Source organism: Anguilla rostrata, chromosome 4 (genome assembly GCF_018555375.3).
Source record: "Anguilla rostrata isolate EN2019 chromosome 4, ASM1855537v3, whole genome shotgun sequence".
Taxonomy (NCBI): domain Eukaryota; kingdom Metazoa; phylum Chordata; class Actinopteri; order Anguilliformes; family Anguillidae; genus Anguilla; species Anguilla rostrata.
Window position 1 is genome coordinate 28019480 of NC_057936.1, and position 21576 is coordinate 28041055.

General features: G+C 40.6%; 1 protein-coding gene across 2 annotated transcripts in view; it reads right to left on the bottom strand.

Moving 5' to 3' along the window:
• nos1apa (nitric oxide synthase 1 (neuronal) adaptor protein a) overlaps positions 1 to 21576 on the bottom strand; it is a 95538-nt gene that overhangs the window by 41472 nt on the left and 32490 nt on the right. For both annotated transcript variants that reach the window (XM_064332007.1, XM_064332008.1), the window contains exons 3-5: positions 19892 to 19984; positions 17363 to 17421; positions 3593 to 3701 (exon numbers count right to left, since the gene is read on the bottom strand). In XM_064332007.1, coding sequence (XP_064188077.1) covers positions 3593 to 3701; positions 17363 to 17421; positions 19892 to 19984 — 261 coding nt within the window. The remainder of the gene's footprint in view (positions 1 to 3592; positions 3702 to 17362; positions 17422 to 19891; positions 19985 to 21576) is intronic.

Genomic DNA, 21576 nt, shown 5'->3' on the forward strand with positions numbered 1-21576 from the left:
ATGCACAACGTATGAGAGGAAAATTAGTGCAGTCAATCTGTAATTAGCGTGAGCGGTGCTGAGACACTCAGCTGTAATGAACACTGATGCTGATGTGCTAAATGAGCTGAAGGAGAGCATGGATCTGGGGAGCGTAATTACCATTGCAGAGTTCTAGTTAAAAAAAAAACCAAAAAAAACTAAACGGATGTTTCCAAGCCCCACAGATCCATCTACAGTATAGAAATCCGTCACTCACTCACTCAAGTGTGAACAACAGTGGAACGGAAAGTCGTATGCAATGTTTTGTAATTACATGTGTATATCTTTTAGTCCTCTGTGCTTACAAGCAGAACTGATTAGGTGCCTAGTATGTATCCTCACTCTCTTTATCATTTAAAAAATTATAATACGGCTTTGTCTCCAGATAGAAGTAACACTGAGTATTCAGCGGCCACTGCACATACAGTAAGCAGAACGACCAGTGGAACAGCCAGAGGCTCGGCGGAATGGTTTTCAGCTTGGCGATTAATGTAACCCTCTAAGGAGCTTCCAGACAGGCTCTGCTTCACAGTTACACATGCGGGGGGACTCAGGGCCAACATTCAATTTTAAAGCTGGGAATTAGAGTCACAGTATGTGGCCACAAAAGCCCTGGAGTCATGTAGTTGCATTTTTTGCTTCGACACAGAGAATACTGCTGGGTAAGTTACACTGAAAATGGAATTAACACAAAAGTTACAAAGTAGTGCTCCTTTTTGCCCAGATTTAATAACGCATACATTACATTTTGCTAGTTGTAAACTGAAATAAATTCACAGGCCACTTTGTTAGGTACACCAAACTCGTGCCAGGTAAGACCAGCTTTTTCTTCGGGAACAGTCTGAATTCTTTGCGGCATGGAATAGACAAGGTTCTGAAAACTGTCACTGACATGTTTGTGAAACCAGCTTGATGGCATGCGAAATGGCGATTTAAGAATTTTATTTTATTTTCAGGAAGTATCTGAAACCATTTGAAAAAGGGTAGACTGTGGCCATAAAGGGATGCACATGGTCAGCAACAATGCTTAGGTATGCAGTGGCATTCAAATGATGCTCAATTGATATTAAGGGGCCTAATGTGGATCAATAAAACATTTCCCACATCATTACACCACCACCACTAGCTTGCACTATTGACATAAGGCAGAATGGATTCCATGGATCCAGTTTATGTCAATTTCTGACCCTACCATCTGCATGTTGCAGCAGAAATCACTTTCCAATCTTTAATTGTCCAGTTTTGGTGAGCATGTGTCCCACTGATGCCTCATCTTCCTGTTTTTAACAGACAGGAGTAGAACCCAGGATGGGGTCTTATGATACTGTAGCCCATTTGCTTCAAGGTTCGGTGTGTTTTGCATTCAGATATGCCCTTCTGCACTCCACTTCTGTAAACAGCTGTTCTGTCAGCATTTGTGGCCTTTCTGTTGGCTTGAACGAGTCGGGCCATTCACCTCTGACTTCTCTCATCATCAAGGTGTTTACAGCCATAGAACTGGATGTTCTTTGTTTATCTCCCCATTCTCTGTAAACTCTGGAGAATGTAGTGCATACATGATTTGCTGTTTGGAGGAGCAGGCTATTTACATTAATAAGCAGGTGTACCTCATAAAGTGCCAAGTGAGTCTATAACACAGGCAGACTTTCTCACAAATACTGTGACATTGTAGACTTTTTCCAAGAAAAAAAAAACTTCCAAAAATTACAAGTACATAGAATGAATAGTTCTCAGTCCTTTTTCCTGAAGCATGTTTCTATATAACTTCCAGAAGCTGTTATGTGCCATTTAATTCAAAGATTGATAGCCGTCTTGTAAAGAGAAGTCAGGTGCACCAATTCACAAATGGTCTTTCCACTTACAATTTTGGATTTGACAAAAATGCAGGCATGCTCATAATAATCCAGTGGCACAGAGCAATGAGATATTTGGAGGGATTTGTGCAAGTTGCATGCGAGACCTTAATAAAAAAAAAAAATGATTTCCATTCAGTAAACTTCATTTCCAAATTTTGATCAGAGAGGGTTGAAAAGGGTGAAAATGAGCTGTGCTCTGCCTCCAGAGCAGCGGATGCTGTATTAGCCCAAACCGTGACTGATAGATTACTAACGAGAGCACCCTCCGTCGCTGCCAATTGCTTCCTGATGTAAAGCAGTGGGGAGGTCTCAGTTCACTGTATATTCTAAATTTGGCAGCGCCCAAACCTTCCACCGCACTCTCACCCCAGCTGGGCTTGTGTGTCACTCAGGCCTCATTAAAATTCAGGAACACTTCCTCGGCAACATTAAATTGTAATAGATTCCCTGAGACAGCTCTCTCATTTAATGCCCGTGATAAAGACGCAGCAATTAAGGCTATTCCCTAAATCTGTCTTTCCTGGGAGTGTACTCTCTAAAGAAGTCCAGCTAATCCTCATTATCGGCTTGTATTCCATACCACTAGCTGGGCAGGGAAGACCAAAGTCGTAAAGGGGGACTCCATGGGCAGAGGGGCCACATTCACCGCGTTTCTTTGGCCTCCCTCGCCGCCTTACTGCGAGTTGGAATGGTCAGATAAAACGCCAACCGAGCGAAGAGATAATTTCCACATCCCACAGCATTCTTAGCATTGTTAGCATTCATGAGTAACCGGCGTCCATGCCTGAGCTTCCAAAGTGTATTTCAGCCTTCAGTATCTGTTGTTACAGGAGGGTGTGTGGGTGGCATCCGGGGCGGTGTGCTTGTGTAAATGTTGGGATTATGGAGCTGGGCACAGCCTGGTGAACTGTGACCCAACATAAAAACTGCATTGTAACCACAGGGCACAGCAGGCAGGCGTTTTCACAAATGCAGCTCAACCAAAGGAAACTATAATATGTCAATGGTCACCAGAAACAGCACCCTGTGACTTTCTCCCAGCTGAAGGCTGAACCTAAGCAGGGATGGGCTTGGATAGCACTGAGAGGCCTGGGAAACCAGGTTGCTGCTGATAGTGGTGCTGGTGGTGTGGCGATTAAGGGAAATCTTCCTTCTGGACCTGGTTGAAAAGCTAATAACAGTGACAAAGATGTTGTGCCGTAGGAGATGTTACCTGTCAAATTAAATGTTAAAACATAGTTCAGACTCACGATGGCTATGGCAGACCCCATGCTAGGGCACCTCTCACAAGCCTTCCTTCATAACTGTCTAAAGAAATTCCTCCCTCCCGCAAAAAGTGGGCAAGACACATCAGAAATGCATGCCACCTTCCTCTTTCTCACATTACAAAATTCTGGATCAATTAAAATGATGATGGTGGAGATAAAGACTAACATTATTATTATCACAACATAACCATTTGTCTCAAATACTTGGCTTTGATCCTAATGTCAAATATTACTTTTAAAACAGAGTTTTTTCTTAAGCTCTTACTTTAAGCTTAAAGGAAGGATGAAGTTGTTTAGGTGAGGGAAAAACACAATAGCACTTCTGTACTTGCCATTCAAAGTGAAGGCTAAATATCAAATCAAGAGGAGTGGATTGTGTCCTTCGACATCAGCTGTAATGAAAGCTTCCATTAAAGTCACTTTTGAAAGCTGCAATCAGCGGCTTACCTTCTTCTTTGATTTGAAGACATTACAGCGGAACACATTGCTCTGCCCATCTCGTGCTATGTAACTGAAGATTTTCAGGTCTTGGGAGTCGTGAGAGACATAGAATATTCTGGAAAAAAGTAAACTTTGTTACTTAATCGTGTATATATGAGATTCTAACTAATTCTCAAATATTTTGTGCGATTCAACCCAACAAGACAAACAAATCTGTGTTTTACATCCTCTATCATGTTTTTACTTCCTGTATCTGACTGTATTCCTGTAAATATCTTTTGTTCTGTGTTCCACTGCACAAACAGGAAGAAAATGACAACCAAATGACACATTGTTGTACCTTAAGGTCCATTTATAGCTTTCTGTTGTGACATATTACTCAGCATAGTTGTGGCCTGATACTTGCATGAGTCACAATCCTGCACCTTATGTACAATTTTTATTCAAGCACACATGACCCTGGACTGCATCTACTAATTAACCAAAGTTTTTAAATGTGTCTTTTTTCTCAGAAACACTGGGGGACAGAGCACAGCATGTAAGAATGAGAGTTAGGGAGAGAGAGAAGGAGAGAGATAGAGTGACAGAAACCACAATGTTTATACAGCTGAAAAGCATTTGTTTGGCTTAGTTTGTTTTGTTTTCATTTGTTCATTCAGTCTATCATTTTTCGCCAGGACACCGTGTGGCAGAACGTACAAATTTTTTTCTTTTATTTCTCAAACAGTCTGCCTCATTGTGTGTTCCCCCTGACCAATAAAATAAATTCTCTGGTCCAAACTGGATTGAGCACATCTCCCAGTGTTTGCCTATTCTGTCCCTCCAGGCATCAAATCCAAATGTTGCACAGTTACCCATAAAACACCTAGACATGGATAAGTTGATTCTATCTCTTCCAAGGCATTTTCTATGACCGTTAGTGATGTTCCTTTTGTCTGAGACCCTGCACATGCGGTGATCAGCAATAAACAGAAAAAAGAGGTTACTTTTGTGGGTAAACAACGAGGGAAGAGCTGCTATCCTGCAGAGCTCCCAAACAAGGAAAAAAGTTAGGAAAGAAAATGGGTTTTCCCAATCAGGGAGAGGCATCTACTCTCCGAAACTGCGGAGAGCAATCATTTTCTTTTGGAGATCAGATAGAGGAAAGTTTCCCCTCTCCTTTAATGGGACTGATAGGCATCGAGTTCTCTGTTGAAATTTTCTTTAATGTGGGGAAAATAATGATTCCCTCAAAGCTTTCCTGGCTGATAAATGGCTGAGGGTTATCAAAGACTGCCCTGCAGAAAATCCCCCGGTGCTGCCAAAAACAAGGCTCAAACTACATCTACATCACTGCCGGCTGCCAAAGTCAAAAAGGAAACAGACTGTTAAGTGTAAAGGCAGTGTCAGATAAACAAACAAAGCCCCAGACTCAGCCAGAGCGCAGATCCATCTGAAAATGGAAGTGACTGCACATTTTTGGAAAGCACTGGACCTTGACGAGCAAATTAAAACTTCAGAAGCTCCCAGTGGGCTTTGTGTCGCAGCGGGATGAAAAATTGCAGGAATGTGCGCAGACCAAGGAAGAATTAAGGAGCTACAGTACGCACTGTAGCAGCACAGTGACTACCCGTGCGTTTAAAAAAATTACTGATAAGCTTTTAGATCCACGGGACACACTGCAGCCTAGCAGCACAGCTTTCACCACCACCTCAGATTTAACAGAAATATTACGGAGAACGGTGCAAAGGACTTGTTCTGCAACTGTGGTGATAAAAGATCCTGTACACCTATGCCAAACCCCTGAAGGTTTTTCCCCATTTTATTCATAAAAAGACAATTTATATCTGGGAAAGAATAGCTGCTTAGAGATCTTCCTTGGAGCAACAATTCAGTGGCAAAGTGACAGATTCATATCATTCATTTATTCATAGATGTAATCATGTGCACAACTACCAGTTACAAATGATACTCTTTCATGGCAAAGAAAACTGAGTTACACATAGAAGTGTCTTACTGTAAATACACCGCAGTCAGTACAATGACTCACTATAGATGTCCAAGGAACGCTGTAAACATCTTATTACTGCTAGTGCTTATAAAACTGTGTCCCGCCTTCGGCCACAGGCAGGTGTGAGAGGCAGATGTTGCAAAATCTCTGGCATTTGGCCTGGACCTATTCCAGCCCTCGGTCAAGCCTCTAGGACTCTAATCTGGCCGACCTATGCTGACAAAATAGAGTGGATGACCTTCTCAATGTTGTCCCTAAGGTAAATAGTAAGTTAACAAAAAAAAAAGACTAATGGCCTGTCACTAGACTAATTGGTGGCCAGATTAAATTATTCCCGGCTAAGCTGACTTTAAAGGAAGTTCACGGCAGTGAATGTACAGGCAATGCAAATGCAGATCCAGCAGAAAGCGCTGACCCTCTTCTGGGACAAATGATAAAGGCAAGCAGCCGAGTTTGCACTATACCACATTCCTCCACAGCCATGTCAAGAAGTAATTAAATGTTGAGAGAGGGACCTATTTGCACAATTTACAACATACTACTGATGCAAAAGTATAGGTGTGCATAAAATGAGCAGTGTACAACTTCAGAGGTATGACACTTATTCATTTAATTCCTCCCTGTGCTGCTGATGCTGTTGCTCCTCAGTCGGTGGTCTTGCCACACATGAGAATAGGAGGATGAAACTTGCAATTATAGAGGATTTTCTGCGTGCCAATTAATCAGAACTTAAAACATTTTGTTTAATTTATCAATGTTGTGAAAGAAATCCTGACATCTTTACTTCTGAACACATCAGAATTCAAAGATCTGGACAGAATGAAAAGCATGAATGTAGGCATTTCTTGATCTGATTTATTAAATAAGTGTTATAGTGTTACATGTGCAACTCATTTTAAATGTTTATGTCTGAAAGAAAAAGAAAACTGTAAAAATTGCATCATGAAACCCCCATAAGAAGGAAACTGCTTACTTGTTTAGATATTAAGTATAATTGTATTCATTGTTTTAAAATGCCCATTGTTTTCATTAGTCACTAAATATTGACATGCAATAAGCATCTCAAATGGCAATTACTATGATAAACTGCTCATTGCAAAAGCAAAAATGAAAGAGAGGAGGATCTCAGTAGATAGGAGAGAATAAATCAGACAGAAAAATAGACAGAACATCACAATACTGACCACTTCCCTGCCATCATAATACTTGTCCACTAGACTGTACGGAAAGGGTCTGGGAGACCCACACAGAATATGGGAAGAGCATACAAACTCCACACAGAGGGCTCTTGGATGTAATTTGAACACCGTGCCATCTCGCTATGAGCCCACAGCACCACATACTACACCAGTGTGAAGCCCTAATTTATTTTCATTCTTTTTTTATGCCAGATTATCTACAATGCATTTTGTTCTCATAAAGAACAATTGCAGCTTAGCAAATTTACATTAATTAGACCAATGCTGTCATGACATCAGAGAAAAACACAGGGTACATTAAATGCTATACATGACGATGGCAGTGGCACTGAACAGCTTCAGAGCTGGGATACCGTAGAGAACCCAAACTTTGCACTCTGACTCTACCACACCATATTTGGAGGCATGCCTCCACCAGCTTTTTCTGGACTACTATGACAGTCACACATCCCAGGGTTTCCTGCAAACCAATGTAGCCTCAGTGGTGCAACAGGACTTAAATATCATGCCACCATAACATCAATAAATAGCCTAAATAAAAGCTTCACATAAAGTAAGGTTAGTCTTGTTCATAGTCAATTTTAATTTCTCTTCTGTCCCCCAAAAAATCCAGTTTTGAGAAATAGCATCATATTCTAAGCAAGAGTATTACAAGGGAAAAAATTATTTAACAACCCACAAATACATTATATATCCAATCTGACCATTTTCCTTTCCTATCTCCTGAAAAATGGCCACTCAGGATTCAGACAAAAATAGCAGTGACAAAGACACCATGAAGCGAGATGTTTTGATTGTCAAATTCCAGAGAACGTCTTGTGTGGAATCCCACGGTGGTTCTCAGCGGCCTGGGGGAGCAGGTGCTGTGCCGAAATGCCCATCTGTGCTGTGGTTTTTATAAAGAAGAGCGGGAGAAATAAACAGAACGGCTCCTTTAACTTAGCTCCTCTCTTCCAGTGCCTGTCTTCCTGCACATCATCTCCATAATTAACCTGTAAAAACATTCCATCAAAACTATCTTCACTAGTGTCCCCACAAGTCAGTCTTTAATTGAAAGCGTCTGTCTGTCTGTGTGGGTTGCTGGATACTGGAAGGTCCAGACACTCTGAGTTCAATGCCCTTTGCTGCTGCAGAGGTCTCTAATTAACCGTCACCCACTAGCCTCTCCCTATTGCCTCAGAGATCTAATGAGACCTTGTTTTACCCATTCCTTCACTCTCCTCATTTCAGAGGCATCTTTCCTCATCCAGACTTACTGGGGTCAAAGGTAAGTTGAAAGGGTTATTGCAGGGCACCCCTGAGTTACAATACAGAATTCACAGCCCCAAAATTCACTTCTCACAGTTGAGAACACTCCTCGGCACTGTTTGTTGGATGGGAAAAGATCAGATGGATAAGACAGGCAAACAATGCAGACGGCTAAACAATGAAAACCTTTAGAGGAAGACTGTTAGTGAATGAAAGCATCTGGAGAGATATGGTGCTGAGGCAGACATTTGCATTTTAAAGTAGGTTTCCTTCATAACCTACCAGAGGGAAACAACAAAACCTTTTTCCTTTGCTACAGTAAATGTAGGATGTTTGTGGACACCACTCCTTCAACTATATATTCACCTTTCCAACTCACAGTTCTTCTAATAGGCCTATATCAACCATTTGCCATGCTAGATGGTATTATCCAATTAAATGCCAGGCCACATTTGAAGCTGCTGTATGGAAACTGTACCCGAGCCAGCACGTATCGGGTCAGACAAACCTAACCAGGAGGGAGACGTGGGGGTGGTTCAGCTGGATTCAAACACGTATGAAGAGTTACTGGGGCTCCTGAAAGCAAACTTCTCAGTGTTGATGTTCCTTAAAAGCATTTCGCGGCAACAGCAGAACTGTCAGCAGACTCGTCCCCACCCCGACCCGTCTCCTCTCTAAAAAAGAAATTAAAATCCTCCCCTGAAGCAAAGCTGCAGCTATGTTATCAGGAGCGGTTCAGAGTACTCCTGTAGCTATCACAAACATGCAGAAGACGTTCAAAACACAATTCATTAGCTATACTATACAGTCACTCATGCCTGATTTACAGATAGTGTGTGATCACTGTCTGTGAGAAATGGAATGGGACTGCTGTCTATTCATAAATAATAAAAACAGTGTCATACAACAAAGCAAATGCTCTTGTTTCAAGGTTTCAGAAACATTTGCAAAAAAATAAAAAATAAACAAAGAAATTATTTTTAGAGAACACAGAGAAAACACTTTCAAATTTTTACTGGGAATGATGTGCTTATATGTATGAAACTAAATTATCAAACAGTTCACTTTCAAGCAAGATAGATGGATGTGACATGAATGTATAGTTATAAATTGTTTCAGGAAATGGACTATAATATGACACACTGTGATGTTTAAACCAGAAAAGTCACGAGCATTAATAATTAGTGTTCATTGTCACAGTGGTCTGTTTTTCCTGATAACAATTTTATGAAGTTTTAAGGACAACCTGATTCAAAGCAAAACTGCACAGTAAATATGTACTTTAAAGGTTTTCTTAATATAAGGATGGGGTTACTAATGAGTAGAATATGTAGCCCAGCTGCTTAAACTTGGCTTCAGCATACTCACAGAGAGACAAAGGGCAGGATTTCTTCAGTATGTTGTGTTTGTGGAATAACAAAAATGCTGAAGTAGTACTTGGTTGCTTGCTTTCATGGTATGTGACCTATTGTGTCTATGCATGTTATGTGCTATCTATTTTGATCAGTCATTGTGTCAGCGCTTTCCCTGTTCAGCTACAAGCCGCCATTCTGGTGACAAAAATGCCTGTAAAATATGACCAGTGTTGTTAGAAGTGCGCCAAGGTCACGTCCACAGGCTTCCTTCAACAGAAGGCCACAGGGGGAAAAAAGAGGGCAACAATTCTGCTTGCATAAAATTTTGCTGTTTCCTGGAGTTAGGTAGTCAGACACAGTCACAGAACTGTGCACAACCAGTAAAAGAAAACATTAAGAATACATTTACAGCACTTTGAACTTCCTTATGCAGTAAAAATAACACTGCTGTGCTTGTACACTAGGAACCTGAACTGTTAATCTTGACCTGAACATTGCACCAACTTGGTTTTTATCTATAATTTAGCCCATACCCACTTCCTAACAAGCAGAAGCAGAATCTGTGCCTCTTATTGCATAGTGTGGTTCACACAACACTATAAATATTAGAAAAAAACTCCATAAACTTAAACAAGAACAACTTACCAAGATTAATGCCAAAGAGAATAAATCAGCTGTGTTCTTACTGCTCACAAATTTGGATCCCTCCCTCAGATTTAATAAGGCAGTGCTGTTATAGAGTTCTTGTAGTTACTGAAGTATGAAGAATTCCCTTTGAGATTAGGCCAATCTTCCTTAACACTTCCCTAATGGATATAAACAAGACCCACTACCACCCACCCACGCCACTCCCTCCCCCCCACCCCAACTAGTTACCCAGAATAAACTTTCCACTTTCCCTGGGATATTCAGGAATCTTTAAAAAAAAAAAAAAGAAAAAAAAAAAAGAAAAAAAAAAAAAAAAACAACTATGCAGGCCTAAATAATGAAAATTCTGAATTTGAATGAATTGATATATTATTTAAGGTTGGCAGTTCCACCAACTGTCTCTCATTCAAATGATGCTGCTCTCACTTATTTCTGCACTGAAACTCCTTAGGATTTCACAGACGTGCCATCTAAATATGTTGATTCCCATGTCTGAATGATAGATACACAGCTGTTAAATATGCTTGTGAATCCGCTTCATGTAGTGAAACTACGGTGTATTGACGAATGTCATCCCTAACATCTAAGTCTTGTATGCTTGGATATCTATGCTTGGATATCCTCTAGTACCAAAACTGTTTCGTACATGCACTTCAGAATGCTGATAGGTGGGGGAAATTTATACTTCCAAGTCCCTCACTGAATGATACTATGTATTGTCTCTGTGTACGTGTGTGTATGTATGTCTGTATGTATGAATGTACAGTATGTAAACAAAAAAAGGAGAAGTTAACTTGGCACAAACACTTCCTGTGGTGGCATTACGGATTCTGAATGTTCCAACAGACATGTGCATTCTGCAATGAACAGACACGCCCATGAACAGCTCAAAAGGACAACAGGGCAGTGTTTTCACAGTGGTTCCTGAAACTTTAATTTACCTAAACTGATGACTGCCCTCAGAGCTAACAAATCAGCTAAGACTGAGACCTAAGAAGTCCCCATATCAGGTCATAGATGGAGAGTTGTAGCCCCAAGAAATGTGTATTTTTCTTCGAGCACAATGAGGATTTTGGCAGTAAATGAAGGGTATTAATCCCTTCTGCTACTCTCCCAGTAATTATGCGGATTAAAGTAGCCACCTCCGCATTTTGACATTCACTCACTTTACATAATGCTCAAGACAAATATAATATCGCTGGGCCAAATGGATAGAGAGAGAGCTAGATACTTTACATCACCATGGTAAATGCATTGACATTGTTTTCCTGACAACATTTTTGGGTTTGGACAAAAAAAAAAAACCAAGGAGGTTGTTTTCCCTCTGATCAGAGGCTTTTCTATGCTTAGTTCTTCACAGAAACACAATTATTTTAAGAAGCACGGCCATGCTGGACCCAGTGGGGCACAAAACTGACTCAAATTCATTGCAACAGTCCTATTAAAATTCATTCTGTGATTTTTTTCAGATTATTCAATTATGCATGCAAACACAGTAACAGCAGCTCCCCTTCTTTGCATAGTTCAAGCTGATATATATATGCCTACAAAGGAAAACATGCAGTGCCACAATGGTTTACACACCAGAGGCAACACTAATGCCAGAATTGCTTGCCAAGATGACCGAATGCCCCTAACCGAATTGACTGCTCTGCATTGTACAGCAGTGTATTGAACAGCAACTTTTTTTTTATTTAGAAAGTAGTGCCAGTTAAGAGCACTGAAGCAGACACACTATTAAACGAAACCAGGAAATAAAATATAAAAGAAACATTTGGTTTCCTTGACAACTGGCTGTCATAAAAATCAAAATGGCTGCAGATGTATGAAACAAGCAAGGTTTTATAATGCGTGCCTATCCATAGGTTTTTGGACCCCTAGATAGTCTTAGACCCAGTATAGACCCTATACTGATGAGAGATTCCCACTTGAAAATGACGCAAAACTGAGTTTCACGAGTCAAAACAGTTGATCTGTATTGAAATTCAGACATTCTGAATAGATCTACAGACACTAATGGAGACTTCTTTACATTTGCTTCAATTTAGCAATTCAGTTGTTCTGTATATCACACTCAGATTTTGCATTTTACTTGTGGTCAAGGAGTGCATGATTCGGGACATGTATGGTTTTACAGGTTTTACATGTGTGGCTCTCAGTAGTCCAGTTCAGGCTAAAGGGGAAGAACTTCATTTATGCTACATAATTGCATTTGTGGCACTTTACTGCTAGCTAAATTATGAATATAAACTAACCTAATCTCTGTTAGTACTGTAAATGATACTAGTGTCTTGCATCATTTAAGCCAGTTTCCAAATCTCTGTGATGCTCACATCTGGAGTTATAAAGCCTTAAATAGAACACTTCATAAATGAGCAAGGAATGGCTAGATTTGGCATCTACATGAATGGATTAAAGGTCATTATCAAAAAGTGTGGATTCTGACCAAAGGTTATAAGAGACATTTCACACACCTAGACAACACTGAAAATTAATGTGCCACGCCTGAGCCGATGCGATGAATTATCATGCAAGTACCAATAGTAAATTCACTTCATGAAAGTACCGTCTATGCCAAGTAAAGACATCAGTTCACTTATTTCTAAAGTATGTCTAATCGGTGCTGTCAATTATTTATCACTATTCTGTTATTATTATTATTATTATTATCATCATCTAAGCACTGAGTTGCCATGCAACTTAGGCCAAACTGATCCAGTATATGCAGCACGTTGTACAATAAAAGTGTATAATTATGTGTTAAAATGCCATGAATGCAAATCACCCTAGTTATGTATTTCACCTTTGGAAATAAATTAAGGAATACCACCCCCATCAAAGAAGAAGTAAATAATAAGAGATGTTCCCTTAAAGAGATTAACTTTAATACCTTCAATATCCGTGGCTCAAAGAGAAGGTCAGGGGATGATAAAGAAGGTATTAGCAACCGATAGGATGACATTTGAATGGAGTCTCAGGCATTTTCTTCTCACATTCTCAAGTAAACATGACCTTGGAGGCATTTTGGCACCTGCACCACATAGACAAGAATGAGCCACCTCAAGCACTCATTCACAAAGCAAAGCACACTACAGTTGGGAGCAGAGCAGAAGATAAAACTATGCATATTGCTCTTAGGATGAAGACAAGCAGTAGCACATGTAATAGCTTTAGTGACATCAGTGCCAAAGAGCAATTCAATGACTTCATTATCGTAGAAAACATCAGACTGCAAATGGTTTCAGTAATACAAGTGGTGATACAAATGGTGTAAAAATTGGATGTTTAAAATATCAGCAAGCTTCCAAAAACTCTATGCATCTATAGCAGTTTCTTAATATATCATACCCTCATCTATAAAAATACAATCCATATGCGATATTATCAATTTCAAAAACTGAGTTAAACTTAGACAGAAACTCTATAGGTGGAAAATGAGCTGCAAGCACTAACCAACTCCCTGAAAGGAATTGAACCACCTCAATACAATAGCTTTATCCTTTCAGACCAGGATTAAAAACAAAACAAAACAAAACTGTTTTTCACTGTGCTGAGCCCCTGTCACTTTTTGGGTATGTGCAGGCTGTTGTTATTTCAGGAACAGAAATAGTGAGGGAATAGTGAAAACATATCATCAACTCTGACTGCACCAAGACGGAAATTCAAGACTCGAGAGTTGTTGTGGCTGAGCCCAGGACCGGGGTACCTGAAGCTCACGGGGGGTGAGAAACGGGGAATGAGGAAATGCCGCCACAACTCTGCACAAATGGAACTGTCACTCGCTAATCTAGGGCCCACAAGCACAGTGAGGAGATGTGATTCAGTCTGCGGGTTTCGAAGCCAGCCGTGATCTAGACTGCTTGGCTTACGGCAGCGACAGACAAAAGATCAGTGCTGTACGCGCAGCGGGTATTTTTCCAAGCAAACAAACACAGATTACTTTTGACGCAGAAGAATATATTCCAACAGCAGTGCAATTATCAACAAGCATCAATGATCACAGCTTCTAGGGGCTTAGGAGGCACCTGTGAATTATTATCTTGGGACTGCAAGCCTTCACAAGCAGCAGGCACCCACAGCAGTACATTCCTGTTGATTTGTAAAAATGGCAGGTTAGCACAGCATCCCCAAAGCCCTATGCTCACAAAGAAGTATGAGGTTTTGTTGAAGTGACTGGACTGAAATGTAAAATATGTAATACAATATGGCCAACGATCACATTTTCACCAAATTCTCTATCCTGCATTCACAAGGGCACCTTTTCTTGCTGAAATAGGAGGGTGTCACACAATGGGGTAGTATTTTGAGTTCCACACTAATTAGTCTGGCCTGCAGGACAGAATCAACCACTATAGCACATGTTTCAAAATGTGACTATTTCGTTTGCACACTAATGGAATAATCAAATAGGCTCCTGTGTGAATATTATAACATAAGTGCGCTCAATCTACACATCCCAAGGTATTTGTATGGTATGTGCATAAGCCCAGAGCATGCACTCTTACACTACAGCCCATACCCCAACAATAAAAAAACTAACCTGCCGTCCACAGTAGATGACCAACTAACTAATGGCCATGCAATCTGACTGTATTGATCTCCATTTCCATTGACCTTAGTTAAAGTTTATCAATAGTTTACATATAGTTTGCGTAAACTTGTGATTAAAAAACTGCAGTAGACTCACAAGTCAAAAGATGGTATCCTGTCTGTGACACGGCTTGGTTTGTGGGAGAGGTTTGGGGCAGTCTAAGGACCACGCTTCCTGGTTAAGTAGGCACACCCACCTGGAATGCATCAGTAATTAATCCAGGTATTTGAAGTGTGCTTTCTTCCCAGTAGGGGTCTGTGACCGAGGAAGACACAAACCGAGAGAGAGAGAGAGGAACGTACCAGCACGGAAAAGGCTGGAAAGTGTTTTGTAGTATTGGTTATTTTGTCTTTGTTATTTCAGTTTGTTGTGTGGCTTTATTATTTTTACCCAGATCCCGTGAGGATGAAGGGCGAAGCTGTTTTGTTTGTTTTGTAGTGACTGGATTCTCCCTCTCTCTAAATTGCTTAATAAACACTGGAATATTATAATATTCCCGGATTCTCATATCTCTGTGTCCAACTCTTCTGTTCAGAAAAGGGGTGTGTCACGGTGTGCGACACTGTCAAAACAACTTGTTTCTAAATTGCCATTTTTAGCAAGGTTAGGTAGACATCTCATTTTGGATGGCACGTCTCTAAGGAAACAAGCTTTATGCACTTGATGGTTTGGCATTTCTGAAATATTACATTAAATAGAATGGCAAAGTATAACTATTGATAAGAAATACAGAAAAGCAGAACATGTCCTGTGGCAGATGCAACAAGTCATGAGGAATCTGACTACCTTCAAACGCAGACTAAAGACTCATCTCTTCAGGCTACACCTCTCCCCACCCCTCCCTAGCCTATAGTTTAGCTCAATGTACCTAGTTAGGCTAATACGATCACGTTAGTTTTTATTTGGCAGGATTGTTTTTGTCTGATTAGGCAAATGTGATTTCAGTGCTAGTTTGTACTTGGCAGGATTGTTTGTTTGCTGAACAGGTTACTCTACAGGGTTGGAGTCCTGATCTATGTGGTCACTTCTGGCACTACGATCTTTACTTGACTCTAGTGTGTTTCTTTTGCACCTCTGCACCTTGAACTAATGCACTTGTTGTACGTCGCTTTGGATAAGAGCGCCTGCTAAATGCCTGTAATGTAATGTAATGTAATAATGAGACACATATACATATCTCAGATACATATCTACATAAGTAAGAGAAGGTGAACATTTTGTTGGAAAGGCAAGTGATTCCATTTTAAAGCCAAAACCAAATTTGATCGGTGTGTGGTGGATTTTCTCCAACATCCATCACACTAAGTGCTACTGTCTGGTTTCAAATGCCTTGCTTTTCCACCCTACACAACACTACCCACAGGGCCACACTTGGCTCCTGATGTTTTTAAATCATACAAGCATTCCACGCTGGTCTCCGTGGATGCTCGTGGTTAAGCTTTTGTCAGTCGCCTCGCGTAGTGATTAATGCCTCACAGTATTTCTCTCACATTTCATCAAATCTGATTGAGCCGGAAAACCCACAAATAGCAGACCGAAAGAACATGTAGACTTGAGATTGCTGCCTGGCAACCGAACCCCTCTCTATCTTCCTCCCCCTCTCCTCTACTATCTGTTTGTGCAGCTATACCATGCTGTTGGACAGGTCAACTCCACCCGTAATCCTGCAATCTTGACCCAAACTACGACTAGTCATCAAGAACGACCATACTTATCAGTGTAAGTGCAACCAAATAACACTTGTCATCGTTGAAAGCTGTTTGTGCAGGCATGATAAGGGTAAGATGATCCTCTGGAATTTGGATATGCTTCCTTTAAGTGCAGGAGATATAACTGTTTTGGATTAGTATTAAATTGAATTGGGCACACATCTGACCTGGAGCATTTAACATACTCTTCAGAAATGCAACATATGACTCAAGTATAACCTCTCCAGGGAACCCCACACAGGCGTCCACATAAGCATATGCATATGCATGCATACACGCACACGCACACACACACGCACGAACACACACATGTCAAATCACAGGCTAATTTGTAGCAGTCATTTGAAAAAGTTAAGAAAAGATTGTTGCTCATCTAATTACACTTCTGTCAATGTAGATCAGTGTAATTTTCCAGAAAATGCCATCTTTCTCCACATTGCGCTGAATCACATCTTTTCTATTTTGACAGGAAAGTAAATTGCAGTAAATTGTCCACAACAAAACAACCAGTCCCTAAACATGATGGTTGTTTCCTTATTTTTCCTGGTCGGTCAACAAGATACTTCCATAACCTCATTAACCCAGTCTGGTTTTTTTTATTTAACCCATATTTACTCTACTTCTCATGTTTTCTTTCCTTTAATCATCCAACAAAGGCAAATTATCTATGTTCAACTTCGGCCATTATGCAAAATGGAAATCTGCAGCTGGTGCAGCTTATCTGAGGAAGACCTGGGCAGGTGCCAGTCTGGAGGCTCTGAGTTGCTATCGGGCTGAAACAACATCTGCTAGTGAGGGGACTCAATGCTTCCACTTCCAATGGGACACATTGACCGGTACTCATTGCACATTACAGACAGTGATTTCTCACACCCAGAGAAAGGTATTCAGGCAAGCTTATTTAAGTTAAAGAGCAAGATACCGGTATAGCCCCTACGTACCTGCAAATATTAGCAAAGCAAGTGGCTGCGAACAACTAATAACACATACTTAGAATCTCTTTGAATGATGTAGGAAATTGATCAATTGCTCCTACCTGTAAATGGGATCTTGCATGACCATAATTTTGCTCTCATCCCATGTCCATTCTTTTTTCTGTGGAGACAAAGAAACTTCCAAATTTAGATAAACCTGCGAACGGCGACATCATTATTTCAATTGCCAAAAACCGGTAAAGAAACTGGATGATTTCTGTTATGCGATTCAATGTTGGCTTTTAAACTTTGATTTTTCTTTCTGTGAAGACGCATTCAGCGCAGTTCTTCACAAAGGCAACAAAGTGCAGTTCAGCCCATATGCCTAAAAACATAAAAAGTTATGCTTTTTCTCAACACGAAGATGAAAAAAGTTACAAAAAGTAACCCATGCGGAGAATTTACGTAACATGATTCATATTCAAGCTCTGATTTTTTTTTCTCCCGCAGGCACAGAAGAATAAGCCTGAGGAGAAGCACTGGCGGAGTGGTGGTGTTAGACTGCACTGCTCCTAAGATCATTAGGAGGGTGTCAGCTCATTTGAAAAGGCGTTAAGTGAACCATGAGGAAGACTCTCCATGGAACATTTTCACAGCTGAGATGAAGTTGTTTTCACCTGGTCAGACTAGAGCAGGAGCGTTATCTCTCATCTGTTTCTCCCTCTATTCGTCTCTCTGAAACTGCAACGGATACCACTGCATTTTACTAGAATAGGTCAGTGGACATTGATTCTTAGCACAAATGAAACACCAACATACATTACAAAGTAGTGGAGATGATATATTGCTCTCCCGGCACAACATCCCAGCCGCTGACTCTCTTTAAATGTCAACGGAAGAACACCTGCGGCCTCTGTACGATTCACTCCGACTCCGTTCGGCAACAATTTTACAGACGTTAATGCTTTGAAATGTAAATGAAGAGCCATTCACTTCGCTGGCATTTTAAAGTGTAAAGCAATGAGCGGGCGATACAAACAAAGCAAATAAAAATCATTCGATTGAAAAGTGCTTTAATTCGCCCCACGATGATATAGATAGTTTCCCTGGTGAAAGGACAGCAAATGTCTTTTATTGGCAAAAGGCAAGTTCCTTTTGCCATTAAACTATATCAGCCTCTGCGGGGTAACTTAAATAACAGCTGAGTGGACTCAATCTGCATACAGGGCCTGAAAGACTAAAGGCTAAAATCAATTCAGCAGAACCTGGAATTAAATCTGAATAAAAATAACTGAGCAGTCCCTAAACAACCTTTGGATTCCCATACTCTTTATGCATTCTAAAATAACATTTCTAATTCAAAACCTGCAATTGCAATTGTCCAGCGTTTTCTGTAGCAATTAATTATGGGCACCTCTTACTGGAAGAGACCACGTACAGGGCTTATCTTCCCTTTTGATGAGTAAAAGGGAAAAAATGCATTCGTGCTGCATGCCAGACTGCAGACAATAGCTGGCCAGAGTCCACATGACACCAGGACAAAAGGATGGGAGAAGTCTTCGGTGTCTGACTTCAAGACCTTTACACAGCTTTACCTCTTTTATAATTACTGCAAGTCTCTTTTGGCTTATGAGGGACTTTTAGTGGACCAGGCTATTTTAAACCAAAAAAAACCCCCAAAATCTAAGAGGCTTACGTAAGGTCTGCTCTGTTCTCTCATTTCAGGAGCAAAGCCATTTTAAACATGCGCAAAACCAGTCATGATGGGCACACCACAAAATCAGTTTGACATCAGCCAGATGAAACAATGTGTGAATGAATGAAGTGTAATGTACAAGTTTGAAATCAAAGTACTTTTTTCCTGTCTAGTTTTGAACAATTTTGTACAAAAAAAGAGTAAATATGTTATTTCCAATTTATAACGCTACTATGGTTAACTCATGGTCCTGGAAACTCCTAGGAAAACATTGTTCCAGCTGATGTAGAATTTTTTTTACAAGTAGCACGCTGTTAATCAGTAGTCGGCAAATTGCTATACTGCATTCAACTGATTGATTAACGGACTGATTGACTGCAATCCTAAAACCTAAAAGTGTGAACACAAATAACACATTTAAATCAGGGAAGCATGTAACTGCACATTCCTAATTAAATTTAATAATTACAGGATTGGCAAAAAACTTAAATAAATAAATAAATAAATAAAAAAAATAAATAAATAAATCTCACACACAGAAGTCCAAATGCTGAATTTGGCAAGTCCTGCAATAATTGGTATTTTAACTAATTACATTTTTGGGGTGTAAAAAAAGGATGGAGAAAAAGGCTGATAAATTCTTAAAGGCACAAGCCTCTTGCCCTCAGCTTCTCTTCATTAGAGATGACTGCCTCCCAGGCTTGGCAAACAGAGACCACTATCCTCTATCTCTCCGGCTGGGACAGTGTCCCCTGGGAGCCAGTGTGCTTTAATGAGCCTGGCGATGCTGAATGTGGGGCAAAGACAGCCGCACACTGAGGGACACGCATCTGATGTGTGATGGGTCTCGGAGGGGAAAAGTGCGCGGATGTGGGGGGCCTGGGAATAACGGATGTGACCTCTACCTGCCCAGCATCGCTCAGCGGTTAACAAATCACATTCAAACGCAACTCACCTTTTTCTTCTTCCGCAAAACCACTCTGACCCCATCCACAGACACGATAATGTTCACTTTCTTCTTCTTGATGTTCTTCACTTTAAATTCATACTGAGGAGGAAAAAAAGAACAAGCAACTTAGTAGTGAAGGTGAGTATTGAAGTCTTTCTATATGCAAATACAAAAAAACCCTTAAAAATGGTCTTACACCTCACACATGGTCATAACACTAAGCAAAGCCAGTGATGAAAAATGTAGTGTATGAAAAGAGAATAAAATGAGAAAAATAATGCTAAGCTACGTGCTAAGAAAATACTGGATTGCAGTTCAATTGAACGGAGGCCTTTTTACAGCATTCTGGAAAGCTTTTTAGATTAACAAGTATAAAACCTTATTAGTTTTCAAAGTCTTCCTTCAACAGTGTGCCTTATTTGGGCCAGAATTACCCTATTCTAAGGAGAAATACCAGGGTGTTTCACAGCAGTGATTGGCAAGAATATCACGTACAAGAGGAGCTGCTATATGTGAGGCGATTGCTAGTCACAGGCGGCGGGAGGTCGGAACCGAACCACAAGTAAACACAAATCCGCTGGGGCGACATCATGTATGCAAGTGAGAAACGGCCTTCATAGCAAAGTGACCTGGTCCCCATCCCAGCATCCCAGGGATGTAAAGGGACCTGTCAGCGCTCGTTTCTTGCATCTGTTTATTTGATTTGCATTAGACTCCCCGACAAGAGATCAATCATGACCAAATACATCAAAGCTTCCACAATTTCACACTTTGAACACATCGCATGCAAATCTGGGTAAAGAATTTTGACATCCACATTAATCTAACAAACACTTAAAAAATATAACAGGGTGCAGCATAGATCATAGTACGCTGGCACATCATTGAAATGCGCCGGTCCTTGGTGGTTTGATGGGTAACCACATCAGGGCTGTTTGAGGCGGTTGCATAGGGCGGGTTCTGTTTGGGGCAAAGGGATGTGTACCATTGGAGGGGGGGTAAGTAAAAAATTGAGGAAATGTAAATTTCACTGATAATTAATCATAGTTGGCGAAACCCCCCCCCCCCCCCCCTTCCCGGCAACCGCTAACTAAACAACGCCCAACCCCCTCCCTGTGGCAATCTCACCTTGGTTTATTTGATGTTCAAAACAGGAATTAGGACTGCAGAATTGTTCACTTTATTTTACTGACCTCAGACAACACTTATAAAAAAGGTTTGTAAATATTTAAACACTATTGACCAGGAGCTTATGCAACTTTAACCTTGGACATTAAATTGTTGAAGCTATAAGGGTTAAGTTTCTTTACCTTTGGCTGTGAAGGAGACCAGAAACCACTAACATAACGACAAGACAACCCAAAAACACAATTTGCTACCAAGCATTTCACGTACATGCCCACCAAATATAAATGTAACAAAAAAAAAAAGATTTAATTTACAAGACTGTGTTGTTTCAGCTATGCAGAACACAATGGTCGCACTGAAGTGGAACCTTGAGAAGACATTGCTTGTGTTCCTCCCGCTCTCTGTAATGAGTGCCTGTTGTTGAAGGTTGTGCCACCTGCATTCTGCTTTGGTGAAGCAAAGACCGGGACTCAATGATGCTGCCTGCACAATGAGGTAATGGAGCTACTCATCCCTATCCCTCAGAGACCCAATCAAAGAGAGCGAGGATCCTTCCAATGACC